The sequence below is a fragment of the Pediculus humanus genome, genomic scaffold, assembly GCF_000006295.1.
Source record: "Pediculus humanus corporis 1103172107475 genomic scaffold, whole genome shotgun sequence".
NCBI lineage: Eukaryota > Metazoa > Arthropoda > Insecta > Psocodea > Pediculidae > Pediculus > Pediculus humanus.
The window spans coordinates 896,405-920,721 of record NW_002987093.1 but is presented as its reverse complement, the minus strand read 5'-3'; the positions used below and the strand labels follow the sequence as shown (position 1 = coordinate 920,721).

Sequence of the window (24,317 nt, the reverse complement as noted above, 5' to 3'; positions counted from 1 at the left end):
AACAGTTTTAAATTAATAATAATAATTAAAAGTAGTTTTTTTTTAATTAAAAACAATTCGGTTTGTTTTTTAAATCAAAATATAATTAAAATTAATTTTTTTTTACAAGTTAAATTTCATACAACGTATTTACAAACACACAAATACGTTTGTGTTTAAACGTTTGCATGGAAAAAAAAAGAAAAAAAAAATCACAAATTGAAATTAATTAATTAATTTTCAAGCATTTAATTATTAAAAAATAAAATAAAATAATTCAACCATTTGAGTATAATTACATTTTTCCTACACTGTACATTTAAATTTTTTTTTTAAATTCAAAATACTGAAATCTCTCTTTGGTTGTTAATCAGTTATCCCATTTTTTTTAAATTCATCATAAATAAATAAATAAATATTTATTTCTTTAAAAAAAAAAAAAATAAACAAAAATGTAAATAAATATATAATAATAATAATAATAATAAAACAAATTAAAATTTTTTTTATTTTATTACTACCACTAATTAAAGTAGAAAAACAAATTTTTTTTTTGCAGGTTTTTTTTTTGAAAAATTAATAAAAAAAAAAAAATTTAAATTAAACAATTTTCTCTTTTTCTTATTCTTACTGATTATTTAAACAACATTTTACGTTTAAAATAATAATGATAATAATAATAATAATAACAACTATGTTAAATTAAATTAAATTAAATTTAAAAAAAAAAAAAAAAAATTAAATAATTGCGAGGTTAATAATAGAAAAATTAATTTTTGAGCGTTTAAGCAACCGAAAAAAAAACTCTTTTCTAATAATAATAATAATAATAATAATAATAATGAAACAATTTGTAACATTTATGGCGGCATGTTAACATTTTCCTCTTTTTTATTTTGGCACAATCGGTAGGTAGTAAAAAATAATTATTAACATAAATTAACACGTGACCGAATTATTATAATTATCATTATTATCATTACGATGATGTTGTTGTTGGTAATTTACAATCTCAACTTTTTTTTACATTTGGCAAGCAATAATAATAATAATAACAATAACGTACATTAACAAAAAAAACATTCGTAACCTTGATGCAAGGTTTACAAACGTGTAACAAGACGCCATTTTGTTTTTGTTTTTTTTTTTTTTCCGGTAACCCTCAACAACGGACTACGTATCGACGACGTGTTTTCACATAAACGATCCGATCATCATCATCATCATCATCATTTTATTATAAAACCGCCATTAGAACAATCGAATCAATCGTACGGTATGTCTTGAGATGAAATGACCGTTTGACTCCTTTCTTCGAAAAGTGCTTTGGAATAATTAATTTTTTCGGATACGGAAATGGCTATCTCTTGAGTATCGCATCTGACTAGAGGTTTTTTTATTGTTTCCTGTCCGCTCACGACATCCGCTCTTATCGTGAGCTCAATGTAATGAAGAATGTTGTTGGTGTGTTTCTCGCCCAGGCTCAGAGGTTGACTGTGATAAAAATTACTGAAACCATACGAGAAAAAATGAATCAATCGATCGATCGATCGATCGATTAATCGATCGTAGGTAGGTAGGTGACTTACTTGAGTGATACCTCGAGTACGACAGCCAAACCCGTTATGGTGAAAATTCTTATGCAATCGCTCGATATTAAAATTCTCAGGTCTTCGCTCGCGCTTCGAAGTATTTCATAAGACAACAACCTGAATTTAATGGAAAAATGACAAAAATGAACGATAATAATAATAATAATAATAGTGATGATGATAATAATGATAGGGAAACTTACAATTCGGAATAATTTCTTTCGTTAATTTTGTACAGGAATTCTTGTCCCTGACTTTGTTTGGCTGAAAAATGTGGGAGGAGTCCTCCGGGACCGACAACGCATCTGGGTAGTCTAAATCTGGGTGGAGCCGATTTCAACGAACTCCGACTGTAATCTCTCACCGCGCTCGCAGTTTCCGTCGCGAGATCCAATATTCCGACGACGGGTTTCGTGACCGTTCCCACCAATCCCTTACCGAATCCCGCAATCAAACCCTGTATCCCCTCCGAAGCCGCGCCCTCGTACGTCTGCGTGAAAACGCTCGTCATTCCGCCGTAAATTCCAAAACCCAAACCTTTCAAACCCGCGACGATGTGTTCGCTGCTCGAACCCGAATGCAATTTCCGTATCCTTTGCCTCGTTTGTTCGTGCGTATCGTCTAAAATGACTCGTCCCAGGCCATCCGACAGCGACTCTGTAAGAATCATAGTGTCATCATCCAATATCCAACATCTTAACGATTGTTCATTTATACTCACCCGTTACTTTTGCCGTCGAATTGGACAATCCGTGAGCGACGTTTTTGAACAGTGCGCCGACGTTACCCTCGTTTAACAAACCGGAAAATCCTTCCGTGACGTCATTCATGAGACCCAAAGGACTCCCGAGAAAATCAACGGAACCGAGTATGAAAGCGGCTTGCCATTTGAGCTCTTGTATGAAATGTTTTAATATCGAATTGAAAAGGAATTGAGCCGTTTCGAAAGGATGTTTTTTTATGAAAGGTTCGAGTTCGACGGTCGCATCTTCGAATTTAATCAGAGTTAAATGAAGTTTACGTTTGAGAGATTGAAGAACGGGAGGAAGTTTAGCGGATGTGAAAACGCTGAGCCTGATCTGTAATTTTCACAATTATTATTATTATTATTATTATTATTATTATTATTATTGTTCATAAAGATACGCTCGCAATGTGGGGGAAAATTTACTCACCGTACTCGGCTCTAATTTCAAAACTCCAAAATAATATCGAGTCGCGTGAACGGAAGTGGCTTCCATGACCATTCTTTGAGTTTCGAAATCGCTTTCTTCGGCATCTTCCGTTTCGACGTTCGACGGATTTCCACCGAACATGGCGTATAATTTTAACATTAGTTTCTCTTCGATTTTCAACGATAAATTTTTAACCGTTATTATTAAATGCTGTAAAAAAAAAAAAAAAATCATAAAATGTTGACGACCTCGAGACAAAATTTTTTTTTTTTTTGGACTTGTGAATTAAAGGAAAATGGCGCTCACTTCAAATATATACGCGTTCGATTTCGTCGAGGTTTGCATGTGTGAGGAAATTTGAACTGCCGGCAAATGTTTCTTAGGTTCGTCTTCTCTCAACCCTCTCGTCACGTACAAAACGACAGGGCACTGAGGTTCGAAAAGTTGATTATCACATTGAACGTCTTGTATTGTGCAATCGAACGTCACGTGACTGGGAGTTTTGACCGTATCGAGCAGGATACCTTTCAAGTGAAGGAAAAGCAATTCTTCTTGCGGTTTCCTCGACACGATGCTTATACCGAATCCGGCTTTCAAATCTATCGTCAATTGCAATTCGTTACAATCTCGACAAGTATTGACGTCGGAAAACATGACGCCGGGAGAAGTTAGGGAATTCCATTGTTTTTCAACCATAGAATTAATCTGACTGTTTTTCTGCAATTGAAAATCATCATTATTATTATTATTATTATTTCGAACCAATAATTTCAATTTTTCAATCACCTTCGCATCGATGGGATCGATGACTTTGAGGACTCTCGTCGGTCCGTCGCTTGATATGAACACGGATAAACACCCCGAACCTGGTCTCATTTTCATTCTGCTTATGGCTTGTTCTATGGGTACGTTATTGCTGTACGTGTTTGATGTTATTTCAGAACTCGGTCCCAAAACGACTTCATTCCCTAAAATCATTTTTATCATCATCATCATCATCATCATAATTAGATAAATTCAATTCAATCTTTTTAATGTGTCATTCATAAAAACATAGAGTAGTATGAATACCATGCTCAAGAACAGAAAAAAACAAAAACACATTTGACATGTATAATGGCAATACGCTGCAGATATAAAAAATGCAATTAACACTCGATAAAATATTTATATATATACATACACTTTTGCCAGATACCAGTTTTTGTGCTTCCTGTAAAAAAATTTCATTGCAAGTTAAACATTTTTCCCTTTTTTTTTTTTTTAAACCTAAAAATTCCAGGTAGAGTTTTTCATCTGCAGCATAATGCTTATTTCGTCATTACGCGAATAAAATTATGTCATGATTCGTGATGAGTGAGTTTTTTTACCTTGTCGCAGGCCGAAGAATCCATCTTTTGCTTGAACGCACATGTTTTTATGTGCGCAACAAAGTCTTCCGTCTTCCGTGAATCGCCATTTTTGCGTGGATATCCTTCTCTTGTCGCGTCGTCTCAACACGAGTGCTATGCACTGCATGGGTTGCGGTGCCGTGCCTTCGATGTCCAAAACTAATGTTTTGTCGCTGTAGTCGGATGCTTTTGATCTCGGATCCCTAAAATTTATAACGTTTTAAATTAGATTGTAACGAGGGGGGAGGAGGAAGGGAGAAGGGGGGGTGTCATTACCGAGGAGGACTTGAACCTTCGTGCTGAAGTTGACCTTCGCTCGTCATTCTCCACAATTGAGACCTCGCACCGTGTTGCTTCCTACTCAATATCACCCTGTATTCATCCACGCAATCCAAAACGAGCTGTTGACTTTCAATATCCAGGGGATTAAACGAAGAATCCGAACAATCGTTGTTGGCCCTAAAACTATTTTAATTTATCAATTCATTCGAACGATTCCCGAGTGAAACATTTTGAAAAAAAAATAATAATATAAAAACCTGTTAAATGTTGCCGTGAACGCTATGTATATGAAATTTTCGTATGTTAAACTTATCGACGAATCGTCAACCGTGGAATTTATGTCGTAGGTAGCAGAAGCACCCCCGGGAGCAATTAAAGTCAAATTCGACGGACCGAGAGGTTCGTCCCATGCATAATCAACGGATGCTTGCGGGCGAACAATCGACTGAAGACTTTCCACGCTTGTACCCGTCTGAACAAAAATAAAAAAAAAAATAGATAAATTTTTTCTCCTTCGCATACGAGTGGGGAAATTAAATTGAATTTAACCTCACCTGGAAAAATTGAATTGGAACTTGAGAAAAATTATTTATTCTGATTGGAGGAGGCATGGAATCCGCATCCGTGAAAACGACAAAATATGTCGCCGCTTGCAAAACAACTTCGACTCGGAGGAAATGCATTTTACTATTTTTATCCCTGTTCAATCATAAAAAAAAATTAATATTCCTTCAAAACTTTTCTCTTTTTTTTTTTTCCTAAAATTTTGTTAAAAGTATTTTTTACCTCACATTAACATGCAACGAATCTTCATTGTCTATGCCGAACCCTCCCGACCAGAGACAGTTTTTCACTTCGAGTAGCCTGATGCACAAAAGTAATTCCTTGTCTAAACGTGGCCAATGCCATGCCAAAGAACAATCTTTGACGGCGGTCGCATACGTTGCAGCAGCTCCGGGATCGTTCTGAAATTTCAAATTACGATCGATTCAAATTTTATGAATCGAAAAGGAAATTTCATCAAATCGATACGCACCAACGTGGTAGCCAAACACTTTTGAGCGAATTGCAATTTGTATGAACTTTTATTATGGAGTTGAAATCGCGGGGATAGAGTCACTATATTCGTATTTCTATGACGACCTTTTCCCGGACGTATATTGATACCGATCGCATACACGATATCCGGACGATGATCCCTTTGTGAAACTCTCAATTGTCGCACTTGTGCTCCCACTTGCAAATGAAAGTGTTGACACCACTGCCAAAAAGGGGTAGAATAATATAATTTCGAGAGAAAAATTAAAAATGGGAGGGGGGGGGGGTCGGAAGACAAAAAATACCTGAGGGTTTCGATCCGGGTGACAAAGTGCTCCCACTCGAGCTTGTATCGTTGGACTGGCATCCGGATCCGAGAGAGAAAACAAGAGAGGAGTAACCACTCGTGCTATTTCGTTTTCTGTGAATTGTCCGGCCGTTTCGTTGGACGTACCCTCTTGTTTGAACACGAGAGGCATCGACGTTTTGTTTATTATCCAATACGGTGCCCAAATGTTGATACTCATCTCTGCATTTTTATTCACGTGTATTCCGGCATTTAAATCCAATCGTCGACCGGATTCGTCGTGGAGTTTTAGGCGGCAAGTAACGGACGTGACGGGAGAGGGTACGAGGAGAACTCCGTATTTAGGAAAATTTTCAATGTGAAAATGAATTTCGAATTTATGATCGCAATCCACCTGCAAAAAAAAATGCCGATGTCACTACATTTTCATTCTTCAAGTTTGTGGAAAAAATTAAATTCGTATGTACCTCGTGAATGGCGGCTGAGACACCGGGTTTGATGTGCCCCCGAACATTCGCTTCTTTTATGCTGTAATGCAAATCGCACGGAAGCAAATTCGTGATTGTGAGAGGACTTAACAAAACAATTCTGTGACCAGGCTGCGGCCAGGGGCTGACAAGGTAACCAGGAAAATTTTCTCGTTGAATCGATGCGACGAATCTAAAAACGAAATAAATGAGCCTTAACGAAATTCCCATGAATGATTACCATTCTTCCATTTTATTTACCGGTAAGATCTGTCACGACTACTCGGACATTGATGCGCTTCGTGAACTATTTCATTTGGAGTTTTCACTTTCGTCCAATTCAAGGGCGCGTTGCTGAAACCGTGATACCTGTTTAAATTATGACTGCTCAAGGGTCGAACCCATATTTGTGCAAAAGAATGACTGACGGGTACCGATATCGAACCTCCCGATACTATTTGAACGCATTTAATCGATTCCCAAACTGAAAATTTAATTTGATCGTTAAAAAAAAAAAAAAAAAAAAAAAAAAAAAATTTTATTTTTTCTACACTTTCTTACTATCTGGACTTATGATCGTGTTTTCCAACTTGACTTCAACACTCTCGCTCAAACAATTTTTGATGACTATGCCAGATCGAACGGTGACTAACTTTCTCGCCGAACCTTCTAACGTGATTGCAAAAATTAATCTCATCGCGGGCAAATTCACCTGTAAGAAGAAAAGTTTATAATTTTACTTTTGACCGTTACGAATATTTAAACGACGTAGACTACGATATACCTTATCGGAGGGCATCGGAGCAGCTTGTCGAAAGTACACTCCGACTTTATCAACCGATACCGGAGCGGCGGGTTTCCACATGTCCACGCGAACAGCCAATTGATGAACTCGTACGGTATGCGTGTCGCGATGTCTCACCTTACCCCTACCGCCAAAAGTGAAAGGTACCGTTTCGTTGGGGAAAACTTTTATCCAGGTATTATCTTGTTCCAAAACGACCGCATCGGATAAACTATTAAAAAAAACAAAAAAATTAAAAATAGTTTTTGAAGAAATTCGTGGGGCAAAAATAACTACGGAGGAAAACATTTACTTTTCGCTCGTTTTGACCAAGACGGTGAACCACAAAACAGAACCCGTATCATTTTTTAAAGCAAAAGGCACAAATGGTGATCTACGACGAAGAGCCACGATCCCGGAAATCGGTTTTGTGGGATTGTCCTCGTTCCCGTGTACGTTTCGACAAGGATTGCAGTAATCTTCCGTCCAATTATCTTTAACCATACTAAATAACTCTAATAAAGTACTTGTGATATTTACACTGAGTAATTCTTCTGAATGTATTTGTATTTGAAGCCTGTTTCTCAAAAGTCCAGACGTCAGCAAATGTTCCCACCTAGCCGAACATCTATAAAAACGACGTCATCATTCAAATTAACAATAATAATTTAGTAATAATTGCCCCCCCAAAAAAAAATAAGTATGTACAAACCTCCACGGTTCTATAAATGGTTCCCATCCTGATAAAACCCTATTGTAGTAGTCACTTGTGAATAAAAATTTCGCACTTCCGGGACCGTCTATTTCCTGTTTCAACGATAGTTGAGACATAGAAAGCTCGAGTAATGGAACATCAGCATCTCTACAGTCGTCTATAACGCATATACTTAAACACGAAAGTTTCACCTAAAAAAAAAAAAAAACAAACTTTTTAACTTACAATTTTTTTTTTTTTTTTTTTTTTTTTTCCCAATAGTAAATTTTTTACCTCGACGGTTTTAAATGAAACAGCCGAACGAGAATCGGAAGCAAATTCTTTTTCGTTTGAAATGTGAGCCGCATTTTGAGTGAGCCAAAGAGCCGCTTCGTCTAATTGTCCGCAACTCATTTGCAATGCTTTCGTACAGTCGTCAATGGAAAATCCCAATGCGTGTAATTTTGAAATATGGCCTGGATGGAAACGTTTTCAAATAAATAAAAATATACTAAAACGCACGCATGCGCGTCATTTTTAAACTTCTTACTTCTTATGTTCACCGGATAGCTTCCCTGTTCGGTCGCTGCTTGAGTTCTCGCTTTATAAGTTTGCTTCGGTACGCTATTCAACATTTGTGAAAGCATTCTGAAATCGTGATATGATAATCGGACGCATAAATGTTGCATTTGAACTTCCAACGTTCTATCGGCGCTTGTATAAACGGCGTCGTATATCCCCTTAGCTTCGGATAAATTCGCCTTAAGAGTCACTTCCATGTTTACGGTAACGGGATCGATGATCGAGAGAGCTGTTTCATCTTCCATTCCTAATATGCAGGAAAAAACTTCACACCGATTCAAATTGCAAGACAGGGGTTTTTCCAATAAATTAGGACGATAAGAAATGACTGTCGTACTCTAAAAAAAAAAAATCGATGTTCATTAGGTAAAATTTTAAAATTAAGCCAATTAAACCGGATCGCCGACGACAACCTTAAGTATTATAGCATTTGAATCCAAAACGGACGTATCCTCAACTAAAATTATTTCAGAATCTGTAATGTTCAATTTAAATTCGAACGGAATGGTATCGCAGTCGATGACCGGAGGACATTTTGTCACAACTCCCCCAGATCCCGTAGCATATGTGCACGCTTTAGAAGCGTAGGGCGTGCTGTGAAAAACATTGCTCGAATATCCTACTTCGATGGGAGCGGATGCATTGTCCATGATAAAATCTCGAATGATTTCCCACCAGTCCAAAACTGCCATCAAACGCATATTATGAAGCAAAACTGTCGCTTTCGAATAATTTTTTCTGCGTCTGCAAACAAAAAAAAAACAAAAACTTGATTAAATTTCCCTTAAATTTTATAAATTAAGGATATCGTAAAAATTTATTTTTTTAAATACCTATGATGCACTTCCGCTTGAACCGTCCCTTCATCTAAGTCTATTTTTTCTCTCTCTCCAATTTTTTCATCCGTGCTTTTCGAATCTTTGGAATGCTTCGAATCAGTTTTGGACGTCAGGGGTTGTAAAATGTTGGTAAACACATTACATCTTTTATTGATTGGCTCGTCTGAAAATAATTAATTTATTTGTAAAATTAAGGCATATCTCAATGTTTTTATTTTTTTTTTTTTTGGAGAAATACGAACCTGCGAATCTGGTATCGGTGATTAAAATTTCAGCCGAAACCAAATCGATGTCTTGGGATCGATCACTGAACGTTTCAACAACAAGTCTGGACCGTATAAAATTGACGCAAGCTAAAGGCACTCCTTCCCTATGCTTTTGCTTTAAATGAACAACCACGTTGACCAAATCCAGGTGAAGACTATTAACCAACCAAACCGGTTCGTTATGATTTCCCTAAAAAAATGAAAAAAAAAAAAAAATTTTTTAATGTATTTTGCATTCGAGTAATTTTCAATGTTTCACAACCTACTTACTTGATTTAACATGTTTCCGAAAAATTCGTTGGCTTGATATGTGTACGATAAATCCTGAAGATTTTCACCGATGTTATAAGTGAGGAGACCGCGAATTAATTTATACTGAGATAAATCCAATGATGCTTCCAATTTCGCCAGCGTTCCTTTGATGCTCAAATCCGGTACTTCTCTCGAAAGATGAGTATCCAAATTTCGATCGATTTGAAGTTTTAAATGACATTTGTCGGGGAGCAAAGAAGGTCCCTCTTTGGTGATTCTTATACTTCCAAATTCCAACGTCTTATTTTCCAATTGTTCGGACGAACTTATTCCATGTCTTATTCCAGCATACAAATCCATGTTTTCCAAATCTAATGACATCACATCCAAAAGACAAGATACTTAAAAAAAAAAAAAAAAAAAAAATTATCAATCGTTACGCTGCAAATTTTTCCTGTTATCCTTAGCGAAAATTTGAAAATTAGCAAATTACCCGTCGTCGTTCCTTCGGGTGCATTAAAGGGAAGCGTTTCTTCGCATCCTGCTTTTCGAAATCTATTTCGAACCGTCAATTTTCCCAAATCGACCACTAAAACTTCCGGACTCGTCGAAGACACGGGAAGTAATAAAACCGGCGAACCCGCATTGATTTCGAGCAACATTCTAGACGAAGGTTTCAGTTTTTCTTTTTCGCTCTGAAATGTTAAACATGTGTCACATTTATTTACTCGATGAAAACGTCGATCGGATCGAATGGATTAACATTCACGAAAAACTGATATTTACATCCGATGAACGCATGGCGGCCATTAATGCTTGAAATTGTGAAAATCTATCGAAATAAGCGTATATTTCTCCGAGGAAACGACCCGTGTGAACGTAAAATATCGAACTCATTTCTATTCTTAATTCGGAATCGCATTGACGTTTGACACGAGACTCTTCTTCATTACCATAGCTAAAAATTTTATTACCTCCCCATGTGAAAATACAACAACAACAACAACAAACATAACAAATATAAAATTGCAAGTAAAAAAAAAAAAAAAGAATGGATTTAATACCTTACATAGTGAACGTGTAACGCTTGATTTCCGGATGTTAAAAATCTTTCCCGGTATAATTTTCCGTGAGGTGTCAAATCCGCGAGTGACATTGACCCGAGACGTCCTTCCCAAATGAATCGCGGTCCCGAATTCCTCGTTTTTATCGACAAATGACTTATGTTAGCTTTGGCTACTTCGTACTCGGGTCGAATGAGTACCAAAGTTAAAGATCTCACTTCCAAATCGAGTTTAGAATTAACGTTTGTCGACTTCGAAGAATCTTCATCGTTCGTCAAATTTTTCTGTTCGGATTCGTACGTTTGTAGTTTTTCCTTCGAGGGAGTTTTATCGATTCCGAAAAAATCAAATACGACGACCCAGGATTCGATGTTCGCGATCACGTCCAAACAATTAAAATCCACTGTCACGATTCGATTCATCTGTAAAAAAAAAAAAAAAAAAAAATAAATGATTAGAAACAAATTTTTCGAAACAAGTCTTTCATAATTTTTATAACTTACACTTTCATACTGCGTCGCATAATTGGCCGCACTCTTGTCCACCATGGTCACGTTAATAAAAACTAAATTTTCTTTACTCGACATATCGTCCGCGGGTGATTTTCTACTTCTCGGACTCGGTGGCGGAGTGCACGGATATTCACTTTCTTTCGAACGTCTATCCAACACTTTGGGTATGGATATAGGTCTGCGACCTGGACAAAAAAAAAAAAAAATTTTCATCCCAATTAAAAACTTTTCAAAAAAAATGTCGTTAATAAAAAAAGGTTTTTAAATTTCGGACCCGAAGATGAAGATTCATAAATCACCATGGGCTCGTAAAGTTTATCCGGAAGTGAATTATGAGAAATGACGATGTTTTGAAAATTAGCCAAATTGGGACAGGATTGAGAAAATGGAGTGTGAGAAGTTCGAATTTCCGGTGCAGCCGATGACACGACCAAAAATCTATTTTTGGAATTTTCGTCGACTAGTAAATCTTCCATGACTAAAGATTTTAAACGCATCTGAAACGAAACAAATGAAAACGTTAAACGTTATTAATAAAACATTTTTTTTATTAATTTTTTTTAAATTTTTCTTTAAACGCACACTTACTTGTAAATGATTAATTAAAGAATTCGTTTGATCGAAAGTCAATATGAAATCTCTGAAAGAAATGGAAACCAAACTATTTTCCACCAAGCATCCGAGTTCTCCCAAAAGTTCTATCGTAAACTCTGGTAATTCGAAAGTAACTGAAGAAAAAAAAAATAAATTTTGTTAACATTTAAGCATTAACCTATCGCATCTTAATAAAATCATTAAAAATAATAATTGAACCTCTCAAGGCTAAGGAAGAAGAAGAAGAAGAATTAGTTATGGATGGTTTGAACGAATGTCCGACCGATGTCGAATTGAGCATTTTCGCTCTCAACGCCGGATCCAAACTAAGAGTGGAAACGCCAAACATGGAATCGACATTATCTTCTTCTTGTATATCCCCTAATTTCGTAGCGTGTGGGGCGACTTCCGGTTCCGTCGAATCCGAAATTTTTATAAATAAATTATTTATCGTTTCGAGTAATTGATTGTATTGTTCACGCGTGAGAGAAACTTTTAACGGACCCACGACGCAACCGTTTATCTATAAAAAAAATTTCATTTATAAAAAAAAAAAAGGAATTAAAAATTAATAAATTTTTTAATTTTTTAATGCGCATACCTGTACTTGATTCGATTCCCAATCGGGTTCTAAATCGAAATCCCATGATCTGTTCATAGAAGACGTTATTTGTCTTTCGGTTACTATTTCTATTACTGTATTGTGAAGTATTGGTTTGCCATCGCAGGAAGCGTACATTTTTTCAGGCCTTGGCAAAATCGTATCACCCGTCATACTGAAGAACAACACAAAATAAAATCAATCATTGATTGAAATCATTATTAAAATTCAATTATGGAAAATAAAAAATAAACTAACTTTAACGTGACATTTGTCAAGTTGCTCGCCATCGTTACAGAATATAAATTCATGTCCCGAATTTCGATATTGTATTTTTCTATTTTCGAACTCCAACAATCCGGTTTTTCCACGTGAGTATTTCTTGCCTGAATATTTTAAAAAATTTTTTTATTTTTTGTAATTTTTTAATATAAAAATTTAATACAATTTTACCGTTATTTTTCCCAGATGAGCTACAAAGACTTGATCACTTGTCGGAGACATGGGTAAAATTATGACCGGAGTATCCAAAACGACATCCAAACGAATTTCTATACTGTCCAACACGTCATCATCCACGGGTGAATACGGCGTGTAAGGAGTGTTACCGAGAGTTTCCGCCGATTGCGTAAAACTCCTTCTTCTTTTCTTCGGAGAGCTTATGTCGAAATTTGATCCGCCGTAAAGTGAAGCAGACAATCGTCCGGACATTGACAAACTTTGAGCCAAAGCTTCAGCTCTAATTCCGAAAAAAAAAAATGTAAGTTATAAATAATTAACAAGAAAAAAAATTTAAATTAAATTAAATTAAATTAAATTACCGTGCGTGAACTAAACCGATCGCCATTTCAGTAGCTGCCGATTTAATGGATCTAGCAAGATTTGATAAATATTGTTTGAAATCCGTAGCGCAAGATTGAAGTTCTTTAACGAGGAGCGATGAATGAGTGTACCACACGGATGCCAACCTTACTTTTACATCAACACCGTCTGCAAACAAAAAGAAAAACAACATCACACGTAAGTAGTCGCATTTATTTTCAAAATTAAAAAACAAAACAAAGGATTACTTTGAGTATCGGATTGAAGAGATCTTTTGACACTGAAACCAAACGCGGTTTTATCGCTGTTGAAATTAGACAGAGAATACAATCCGGCTGACAAATCCGCCATTGTATCGTTTCCCAATGGATCTGCACCCACGCTGAGTATTCTTTGATGCTTCATTCCTTCGGGTGTTAAATCAACGATTTGTATTCCTCCAAGCGATCCTTCCACGGTTAATTCATCTCCTGCAACGGTAACGGGTAATGATAATGATGCTGTTCTTAACTATCATCATCAACAGTTTGTTCGATTTGAAATAATTTCTTACCAACTGTGGCTTTTATTTTTGCTTGCATCATAGTAGCCGTACAAATTTTCCTTCCCACCAAACAACCATCTTTGGCCACGGCTCTCAGGAGTAAAACATTCAATCTGTGAAAGTCGAAAGTCACTTCTGTCTTTGCCGGAATTTGTTCGCTGTAAAAATTTTCATCGCCCAAACTCTGATGTGATAACGATTCAGTTTTAGACTTTTCAATTTCTAAAATAAATTAAAATATGAATTTTATATAAGGAACGGATCGTATTGAACGATAATCATTTAATTTGAAACTTAAAGACGCAAAGCAGACACCTTTTTCCACGGGCGAAGGACGTATCGGCACCGTCTTCGATGCCGGAAACACTCTCCTCACGAAACCCATTAATTCTACAATGGTTTCCTGATTTGCTAAAATAATAAAAAGAAGACCAAAAATTTACTTTCGTTAATAAAAAATTTAATTTTAATTTAATTTATTTTTGAAAATTCACCGATTATATCGAGGTTGTTGAATTGAATGGCTGCTATTTGAAGTGGTTGACCACCGTGACCGGGACAAGAACCGCTGACAAAAGTTAATTCTACGCTAATTAAAGCTTCCGTATCGGGTATGACGGGGGAAACGGCGTGGAGAACGGGTGAAGACACCATGTTAGAGGGCATGTACATAGGAGATGTTACTCCCGTATTGAATTGTGGAGGAGATGCTGCGGTTGAAAAAAAAAATCATCATTATTTTGAAAAAGTAATAATTGAAGTATTAAAGATATCACAAACCCATTCGCATTACCTTTATGTTGTAAGTGATTGACGGCTTGGGTGAAAGCGTTCGGAGATATGAGGTTTTCTATGGGTTCGGGCGATCCCGGAGGAATGGGAGAAGTCGGTTCACTATCTCTTATACTCCCACTCAGACTATCAATGCTGAAATAAGAATGTTTTTTTTTTCGAGAAGGTAAATAAACCATTCGTGAAAAACGCTAAACAGGTTAATAATAAAACGTACACGACATGTTTATGAGATGCCACTAATAATTCGAAATCGCGTCCAAAAGTTTGCAAAGCATCTACCAAAAGCAGCGAGTGCACGCTGAGAGTTACTGAAGTATCGAATGGTCGTATGGTCGAAGCAGCTCTAACTCCGCTCACTTGCAATTCCGCTATGCTTCTATTCCTCGATTGTACCTGAAATAAATATTATTCACTCGTCATTTAAATTAAAATTTTTTTCCTACAGAATTTTCTCATTTTCTGATACGACTTTACCTCGAGAGCTAAATGCTGAACCGTGAATTGCATTATAATCAACTTCGATATTTCATTCATGCGATCTTCAAAAATATTTTCATCCTGACAAGTTTCATTTTTCCCCTCCGATTCGTTATCGACAAAAGGTTCGGATGATCGCAGAGGAGAAGGAAGTCCTTGATCGGTCATCATTGACAAAATCGCTCTTAGAGCGGAAATTTTTTGCTCGTTGACGTGCACGACGAGACGAGGCAAGTTACCAAAAAATGTTAAGCTGGGAAATTGAGGATCCGTCGTATGAACTATTCTTCGCTCCACCTTCGAATCATTCCGACAATTACGCATTCAATAAATTTTCAACTTTTTTTTTTACATCTGCACAAAGAGCCATTTTACTTTTTCTAATTTACCCTACCTGTAGTGATATATTAAACCTATCCAAAACGTGTAGAGTCGATGTTCCTTTCAAATGAGCATACTTCCAATTATCTCTCACTTTTCCAACCAAAACTTGCATATCGCTCAACTCCAATTCGTAACGGTCGTAGAGTTTATTATGCAATATTAATTCATTTAGGGATGATCTTTTCATGCTCTGAGGTTCGAAAAAGGTAGGACTTGTCCCGCTACCGGGTGGCGTCGAACAGGGTGTTTCGTACGCTTCTGAAAAATCAATAAAAAATTATATATAATTAATGACGATCTAATTTTTTTTACTTTACTTTTAGTTAATATGCTTGTAAAGAACATTCTATACCTTCGTCGTCGCTTTCTTTCTTAATTAATTGTTTTTGATTAACGTTATTACAATTGCTAAAATGCAGGTGACCAAAATCAACAACGACAATCACAGCGTTCTTATCACAAAAATGTTCCACGAATATTATTTGAGGTGCGGATATGTCCAAATCTATTTCCCAAGTTTTTCTATTACTCTATAAAATTCAAAAAAAAAAAAAAAAAAAAACAAACAAACCATTAAAAATAAAAATACTTGGCGTTATGTAACATTAAACGACGTGATATACTTTTAGAAAAACAATCGAGACAAAATAAATAATAATAATGATTGAAAAATCGGTCCCTGCCTAACTACCCAATAAACATTATTATTTTACACGTCGGTATATCACGCCTAATTAAAAAAAAAAAAAAAAAAAAAAAACATTAAATATAGAGAAAGACCGTTAAAATTGTTTGTTACAACACAACATCAAATTATATCCAAAAAAAAACCAACACACAGGGCTGTTAAACAGGGACTTCACAGACATTTAACAAACAAGCAAGGGTTTCAATGAGAGATTCGTTTAACAACCTGAATATCAACATCGGCTTTTATGCTCCACTTGGGAGCTTCCTACAAAAGTAAAAACAAAAAAAAAAGAAAAAAAAAAAAAAAAAAAAAAGAAAAACGAAAAAAAATTATTTTTTAATTTTTTTTTTTTTTTTTTGGGGTCGGAGGGGAGAGGGGGGGGAATAAAAAAAAGAATCCACACTCACTAAATCACCGGCCAATATTTTTTCCCAATTTTTAATCAATTCGTTTTTAGTGGCCGCCTTGATCGCCTGATATTTCTTTCTGGCTGCTGCTCTTAAATTTGTATTCGTCGTTTGATGAAGAGGTTTTGTAAAAAAATCAGTTAACCAATTTATCGCTTCCGGATTGTAAACGATGTCGAGAGATTGAGTTTTCATTAGTATTCTGTAAAAAAAAAAAAAAAGAAAAACCATTTATTTCTCTTCCTTCTAATAATAATGGCGGCTTGATAAATAGGAAGAAAATTTCATTTACCTATAGTCAGCATTACTGTTAAGGGGTTTAATTTCATAAGATAATTGAAAAAGTGTTTCATCCGCGGATTTTGTACCACCGCTGGGACTCGATATAGCATGGCTAAGCAATCTTGACAAATTTTGTGTTATGGATCGTTTCGGTTCACCGCAGGGAAATCTATCATGAATTTGAGGAGACACCAACATCTTGCAATTGAGAAAGAAAGACGTTTTGAATGTATTTTTATAAGTTTTAAAATATTTTCACTTTACGAATATTATTTATTTGTACCGGAAAAACTGTTTCTTTGGTCAATCTATCTTTGAGATAAATGCTTCCTAAAGACAATGTTGTTTTGTATGAATTCGTTCTGGGTCGATATTCGAATCCAACGAGAACTTTTTCAAATTGGAGTTCCATAATTGATCTGAAACTAATAAATAAATTCAACTTATCAAATTGATAAGTTTAAACTACGATCGCAAAACATTGCACATTGAAATTATCAATTATTAATGCGTATGCATGTATAATTACTGAATTTTTTTATGTTCGAAAATAGCAGTGCACAAATTAATAGTTCCTTGTTTCAGTGAAAAATTAAAATGGCCGAAAACGACGTCTCTTTTAAGGAAAGTCGTGTCGCTAGAACCCGCGAAAACATCAATGATATCTTCATCCAAACTGGTCAGCCTTGTGTTTATTTCAGGGGTTTGAGAATCCGTTAGAGACGTCGAATACCACCACTGTGGAAACCACGTTGAAAGAAAATTCTTTTTCCCCGAATCAACTATTTTTGAATTAGAGGAAGGAGGAGGAGGGGGAGGACTAGCACGAAACATTGCAATTTCTCGTAAAATTTTAAGTTCGTCAAAAGTGAACTCGTATTCAATTCGAACCATTGTTTCCCTTTCTTCTTCCGTTAGAGATTTTGAACGATTGGAAGAACATAAAACTTTACTGAAAATTTTTACATAACTAACATTATCTTTTATCCTGAAAAGAAAAAAAAAAAAGAAAGAATATAAAATTCATTTTTATAAGTAATGAGGTGGTTGAAAAAATTTTCTTATTATTATTATCTAATATTCTTTTAACCTTTTTAATAATATATCCAAAGAATATCTATGAGGCCTGATTTGGTGTAAAACAGCTAAGTAAGCATATTTCCACCATGCCCTGGGGTCTTCGAAAACCGAAACTTGAGGACGGAATTTGTGATTTTTTATTCGAGTGCTAATTATTGCCACTCCTCTCAACCAATGTATCATTTGAGAATATTGCCTCTGAAAATCATTAATTTCTTTTCATATTTTCTCAAAATAAAAAAAGGGAAAAACAATCTTAGGATATACTGACATCACTGATTCTGATAGGAAATTCGTTGAACAAAACATCACAAACTATTCTTGGTGTTGATTTTGATCTTAAAGGTTCTGAACTCCTGTTCCTCTTTATGCGTGCAATACCAGAAACATGGTTCAATACGAAATGTTTGCCTCTATAAGCCACTTTACCCATAAATTCCTGATAAATAAATTAAAAAATTATTAATCGCATGTAAGTGGGTAGCCTATAACAATGTCTAAGCATTGGGTAAAATTAAAAAAGGAAATCAGGCAATGCATATATATATTTCATTTCAAAACTTAATTAATGATCATTTAATCATCTTGAAAAATTACAAAATTCCTTTTTTATTATTGCCTCCAGCCATTTCCTGAAATTCATCCATTCGAATAGTTTAAGTTTATCATTTTAAAAATTTAGTCGATCAAAATCAAACATCATACAATCTTATCAAATCAATCAGTCGATAATATGCTTGCAATTTTAATACAGCAAAAACAAAGATTAATAATTCAAATTAATAATTTTTCACAGAGAAAACAAAAGAAACTTAACCTATTCAACTTGGAAAATAAATTGTGAAAAAAATTCAAAGAAAAATAAGTTGCAGAATGTAAGTCTGACTAAAAACTCTTTTTTTTTTCATTTTGCTTACATTGCCTGATCATCACTGTAATATTTATAAATATAATTATTAATTCATATATTTTTTATTCTTACCATAAAATCTGAATCATCTTTTTTTGCAATCAAATCCGAAAGTGTGCTATCATCCCAGTAAATTGAAAACCTACAAAGTTCAACAATTTTGTAACCTATGGGACCAGAATCAAAACCTGGGTCCCAATTTTCATTGCAACTTTGAGCGACCAAGCTGTCAATGGCAAGACCAAAAGTAAAACACTGATCAGGAATACACATATTGTCTTCATATCGTAAGTGAACGTCAGTAATATTTAGCTGTAACATAATTCACAAGAAAAATAATAAAATGTTCTTTTTAAACTATTATTACCCATCATTTGAAATCAAACATTAATGAAAACAAAAATGTAAAATAAAAATTATAATTTTATTATGTGATGATGTTGGGAAAATGAGCATCTATATAATATATATATTTACTTAATTTACTTGTACTTGATAGTTTTGAGTTAGAATACTTCTAATAATAAAATTATTAATGTCTTAAAAACTTTTAATGTCGGAAGGAAATATTATTAATAAAATACCTTGAAAAATTCTGCTTCTAAATGTAATCGTTCTCCAATTAACAGCCAAAAAACCAACGACAACAATGACTTCAAAACAAAGGAAACTATTAGAAATCAGGGAATATTGAGCTTTAAAAGATATGAAAGACCAGTTAAAAATTACTTAGGAACTAAATTAACTTAGTCTCTATAGGGAAATAGTGCCTCTGTTCCAGGCTACATACTTATTACTTTAAATTAAAGTTTCAATTTTCTGTGTGTGTCTTTATAAAGTAGGCCACTATTGATAAAAGTCGAAAACTTTTAAGAGTATTAATTTTTGAATGATTAAAAATAAGTATTTTATTTACCTGTAGGTTTTCTACAATGTTGGTAATTATGGATGTACCAAAGTTCAACCAAGAAGAATAACTTGATGCATAATAACTTTGATCCTGATTTTCAATAGTTGCTCTCCATTGGGCTTCTAATGCATCCAATGCATTCATTTTTTGTTCGTGTAAAGCTTGTATTTCAGCTTCTTCGTCCCACTTTAAATTAATATGATGATAATAATTTTTAAATATATATTTAAGATAATAAAAAAAAAAATGGGTTTTAATATTGTAAATTACCTCATCTAAATTAATGGGACCAGCCACCAAATAAAGTTTTTCTATAAGAATCACCCATGGCGCAGTTCTTATATTACGAATGGGTATTTGAAGTTTAACTTTTCCTATAAATCCAGCGTTTATTTGTATAGGTAGGCCAGCTTGACGTAATGCTTCTTTTTTTAACGGAAGGTTTTCTAATTCTACCTGACCTATAAATAATATGATATCGTTTCTTATATAATATCTTAAATTAACTTTTTTTTGTTGTTTTTTTTTTTTTTTTTTGGAAATGATATAAAATGAATAATTATTTCAATGACTCTAATTAATAACTTTAGAAAACTTTTTACCATAAATATAAATAGCGATGACAAAATAGATGCATCATTCGAGACAATCAAATGTCGTAAAAGTTAAATAAATTAAAATTATTATTTAAAAAAAAAAGGTAAAAAATAAACTGCGTTCTTAAGTATTAATAAATAAGTACATAATATATGATTAAATATAATCAATCTAGCTTTCTATTTACCTTCTAATAACCCTATGCTTAGTTGATCTGTGTTTAAATTTTCTACATATTTGCCTAAATAATATTTTAAAACCCATGTTGCCAGGCCTTCAAGCATGGTATTTAGTAAAAATTCAAAACGACTAATTTAAATTTTTTAAAAAACATTTTTTTTTATCTTTCTATGTGGTAATAAAATTTATCATGTTTATTCCGTGTAATCAGAAACTATCCCACGTGACAATGTACCATATATGCCATCTCACACTTAAAATAAATATAATTACATAAAACTTTGAAAAATTTTAATAAAAATTCAACTATTTTAAATTTAGATATCTCGTAAATAAAAAATAAAAATTTTGAATTGAAATCAAAGCGATAATTCAACTTAAAAAAAAATTGTCAAATTTTTTGTTAAGTGCAGAAAAAGCTCTCGATATATGTAAACATTCACTTTCCGGTTAAAATTATAAAAAATGGCTCCGAGACCGAAAAACCGAAAGGATAATTTTCCAATATATTTTTCTATTAAAAAATTTTTTGATACTTATATAAATTTGAATTTTTTTAAATTGATTCTAACAGATCCATCAAATTTATTTCCAGTAGCATGTTTTTTATTATTAGCAGAAATATTCATTAATTTTTTTATTGTCAACTACATTAATTATACGGAAATTGATTGGAAAGCATATATGCAAGAAGTGGAGGGATTTTTAAATGGAACTTTCGATTATTCTCTTCTAAAAGGTAAATACATACCTTATACATAACCTAATCATTGTGATTAATTATGATATTTAACTAATATATATTTTTTTTTTTTTGTCTATTTATAGGTGACACCGGACCTTTGGTGTATCCAGCTGGCTTCGTTTGGATATTTTCGGGTAAGTTCAATAATAAATTTTTTTATTAATCATTTTAGTTTAAAACAAAATTTATTTTACAGGTTTATATTTTTTAACAAGTAAAGGTGAAAATATTCTTCTCGCTCAATATATTTTCGGAGTGTTATATTTAGTCAATTTAATACTTGTATTGAGAATATACATAAAATCAAAAAAATTACCTCCTTACGTTTTGATTTTAACTTGTTTGACTTCTTACAGAATTCATTCGATATTTGCTCTCAGATTGTTTAATGATTCAATAGCTGTTATTTTGTTGTATGCATCATTAAATGCATTTTTAGATTTCAAATGGAACTTGGGTAGTTTTCTATACAGTTTAGCAGTTTCTGTTAAAATGAATATTTTGCTTTTTGCACCTGCTTTGCTCTTAGGATACCTTACAACATTAGGCTTGAAAGAGACGCTTAAACAGTTAGCTATATGTGCCGGATTGCAAATAATTCTTGCTTTACCCTTCTTATTAACAAATCCAATCAATTATATTTTAAATGCTTTTAATTTAGGAAGAGTATTTTTATACGAGTGGACTGTAAATTGGAGATTTCTACCAGAAGATATTTTTTTAAGTAAAAAATTTCACATAACTTTACTGTTGCTACATTTGTTACTTTTAGCTGTTTTTTACAAAACGTCTGCCTTATATATGAAAAGTTATTCCAAGTTAAAAAAATTAGAAAAATATATAAAACCACAATTGAAAAAAAAATTAACTTTTAACATGAGTACTTCATCTCAATTATTTCTCATGCCAATGTTTTTATCGAATTTTATCGGAGTTTCTTGCAGCAGATCATTACACTATCAATTTTACATATGGTATTTTCACTCGCTGCCATTTTTATTGTGGTCAACTCATTATTCGATCCCGACAAGACTTTCAATTTTAGGTATAATTGAATTATGTTGGAATACTTACCCTAGCACTACCATGAGTTCTTTATCTCTTAATATTTGTCACATGGCTATTTTATATGGCATATATAAAACTCAATCGATACTATCTGATCAAGTATCAAAAATTGAGGCGAATAAATAAGGAAAAAAATTAAATAGTTAAATCATTTGTTATTTTTTAATAATGTCTTTTATTAAAAAAAAATTATAAATATATATATTTTGATAAAAATTTACAATTTTATAACAAAAAATTTATAGTGCCTATAATATATATATAAAAATATTTAATATGTAATATAACAATACATAAAATATTAATGAAATATAAAGACTAGAAATAATTTAAATGATGCAACGTTATAATCTATCAATCAATCAATAATAATAATAATAATAATAATAATAATAATACAACTTTTTTGTACATTTTGTTTGATTTTTTAAACCCTTTGGTACAACATTAAGTATGTCGAATTAATATCTTTCGTAACCATAAAAGTCATTATAAATAAAAGTTCGAGTTTTAAGAAAACTAAAACCTAAATAACTTAAAATTAAAATAAATATATATAATTTAATAACTGTACTTTGATTTGAACTTGAAATGTAATAATAATGATATATTTTGTCAGCTTCTTCTGAATATATTAAAATAATTTGTTTTAATCATGGCGGATATTTAGTCAAAAGAGTTTTTCCAGTTTGAACTCCATTACTGTATAAGACTAATTTTTCCGATTGATAGTTTTTCACCATGTATTCAATAGAATCAAAACACTAAAAACATAATTACATATAGAAACATGTTTTTATTTTAAAAAAATTTGAAGTTATGTTTATGTGTACCTGTTCATTTGTCTTAGGTGTACCTAATGCAAATTTACCATCTTTTCTTTTTCTGATCGGAATGTTATATGTTCTATTGTTGTACCAAAGTGTTAATGTTAAATAAGTATCTGCATTTGATGACGGTCTGACCAAAAAGTATCCATCAATACCTGAAATTACAAAAGATGTCGTAGGAAAATGAAGGTGGTGCAAAAAAAAAAATTCTTCACATACCATTTCTTAGTATTTCTTCTCCTTTTTTCCTGTCTATTTTTTTGTACCAAGGCATTGATGTTACTTCAGACTTTCCTTCAGTCGGTGGCAGAGGTAACGGTCTCTGCCATTGGTTAACTGGCATTTGATGTTTTATCGATTCTCCTTCTGGTGATTCTAAAAAAAAAAAACTATTATCGATAAAATTGTAACTAGTAAGTTAGTATTTCATTTTTGTAAATCTGGGATGACGATAATTGAAAATTTTATTCAAATTCGACTAACACCATCATGATTGTTATTTCAAAATTTCATGAAAATTAACTTACCAACTGAAGATGAATTACTTCTCATCATTATTTTGTCAAATATTTCACCTAATTTTAAATTTTCATCCTTTCGAAACGAAAAAAAAAAAAAAAAAAGAAAAAGGTTTATTAATTACAAGATTCATTATTATTATCGATTATTATTATTATTATTTAATTGTAAATTTATCAAAAAGTAAATAATTCATTATTTTAAACTTACAATACTTTTCTTTAGAGTTGATCCATTCATATTTTTTGTCCCAGAGTTTATATCAGATGTTGATAATGATAATGGTTCTAAGTAACCATATGCATCTTCTTCACCATCACTATTAACAGTGTCATTTTTTTTAGGATTAAATTGTTTAGTTATTTTAGAAGGCACACTATTTACTTCATCTTTAATATCCAAATTAAGATCTTTTATAAAATTAGTAACATTTTCAGATCTAAATAAAAAAAAAAATAAATTTAAAATTATTTTTAAAACAAAAATGACCAAGCCCACTTTTTTTTTAAAACATACGAAAATATTTCTGGTGGTTTAGGTAAATGTTTAGAATTTAAAACGACCAAATTTTTAGGTCTGGCAGGTACAGGAGGTTTGTTAAGTCCTATTTTTCTCTTGTCCGACATTTCTAAAAATTCCTGATGAAATAATTAAAAA

The 24,317-nt window shown here is 33.0% G+C and overlaps 3 protein-coding genes across 3 annotated transcripts; 1 reads left to right on the top strand and 2 right to left on the bottom strand.

Annotated features, from left to right (window-relative positions):
* Nucleotides 1-1,244: 1,244 nt before the first annotated feature.
* Nucleotides 1,245-20,602, bottom strand: Phum_PHUM128480 (uncharacterized protein; the record flags this gene model as incomplete). The annotated part of the gene is given in 63 exon segments (XM_002424358.1): nucleotides 1,245-1,488; nucleotides 1,569-1,688; nucleotides 1,775-2,228; nucleotides 2,293-2,650; nucleotides 2,747-2,956; nucleotides 3,053-3,451; nucleotides 3,533-3,714; nucleotides 4,117-4,340; nucleotides 4,414-4,545; nucleotides 4,570-4,596; nucleotides 4,677-4,891; nucleotides 4,974-5,118; nucleotides 5,206-5,384; nucleotides 5,456-5,680; nucleotides 5,763-6,158; nucleotides 6,232-6,424; nucleotides 6,493-6,715; nucleotides 6,793-6,943; nucleotides 7,016-7,247; nucleotides 7,329-7,456; nucleotides 7,472-7,643; nucleotides 7,728-7,921; nucleotides 8,004-8,185; nucleotides 8,260-8,449; nucleotides 8,501-8,629; nucleotides 8,705-8,835; nucleotides 8,897-8,900; nucleotides 8,915-9,035; nucleotides 9,125-9,175; nucleotides 9,239-9,293; nucleotides 9,373-9,586; nucleotides 9,667-10,049; nucleotides 10,142-10,343; nucleotides 10,435-10,606; nucleotides 10,713-11,134; nucleotides 11,216-11,409; nucleotides 11,499-11,721; nucleotides 11,813-11,952; nucleotides 12,038-12,341; nucleotides 12,420-12,594; nucleotides 12,678-12,805; nucleotides 12,873-13,158; nucleotides 13,241-13,409; nucleotides 13,490-13,711; nucleotides 13,795-14,007; nucleotides 14,101-14,196; nucleotides 14,280-14,495; nucleotides 14,579-14,712; nucleotides 14,795-14,973; nucleotides 15,055-15,354; nucleotides 15,452-15,699; nucleotides 15,794-15,971; nucleotides 16,540-16,741; nucleotides 16,832-16,942; nucleotides 16,980-16,990; nucleotides 17,105-17,246; nucleotides 17,351-17,809; nucleotides 17,912-18,099; nucleotides 18,173-18,340; nucleotides 18,884-19,123; nucleotides 19,728-19,907; nucleotides 19,992-20,182; nucleotides 20,506-20,602. 63 exon segments carry the CDS (start codon nucleotides 20,600-20,602, stop codon nucleotides 1,245-1,247), a joined length of 12,453 nt encoding a protein of 4,150 aa, XP_002424403.1.
* Nucleotides 20,603-20,963: 361 nt separating this feature from the next.
* On the top strand, nucleotides 20,964-22,437 carry Phum_PHUM128470 (Lethal, putative; the record flags this gene model as incomplete). Its single annotated transcript, XM_002424357.1, has 3 exons — nucleotides 20,964-21,237; nucleotides 21,327-21,377; nucleotides 21,440-22,437. The coding sequence occupies 3 exons, from the start codon at nucleotides 20,964-20,966 to the stop codon at nucleotides 22,435-22,437; spliced, it is 1,323 nt and encodes a 440-aa protein (XP_002424402.1).
* Nucleotides 22,438-22,964: 527 nt separating this feature from the next.
* Nucleotides 22,965-24,286, bottom strand: Phum_PHUM128460 (sh2 domain containing protein, putative; the record flags this gene model as incomplete). The annotated part of the gene is made up of 6 exons (XM_002424356.1): nucleotides 22,965-23,075; nucleotides 23,145-23,296; nucleotides 23,361-23,516; nucleotides 23,669-23,735; nucleotides 23,871-24,036; nucleotides 24,177-24,286. The coding sequence occupies 6 exons, from the start codon at nucleotides 24,284-24,286 to the stop codon at nucleotides 22,965-22,967; spliced, it is 762 nt and encodes a 253-aa protein (XP_002424401.1).
* Between the last annotated feature and the right edge of the window lie 31 nt (nucleotides 24,287-24,317).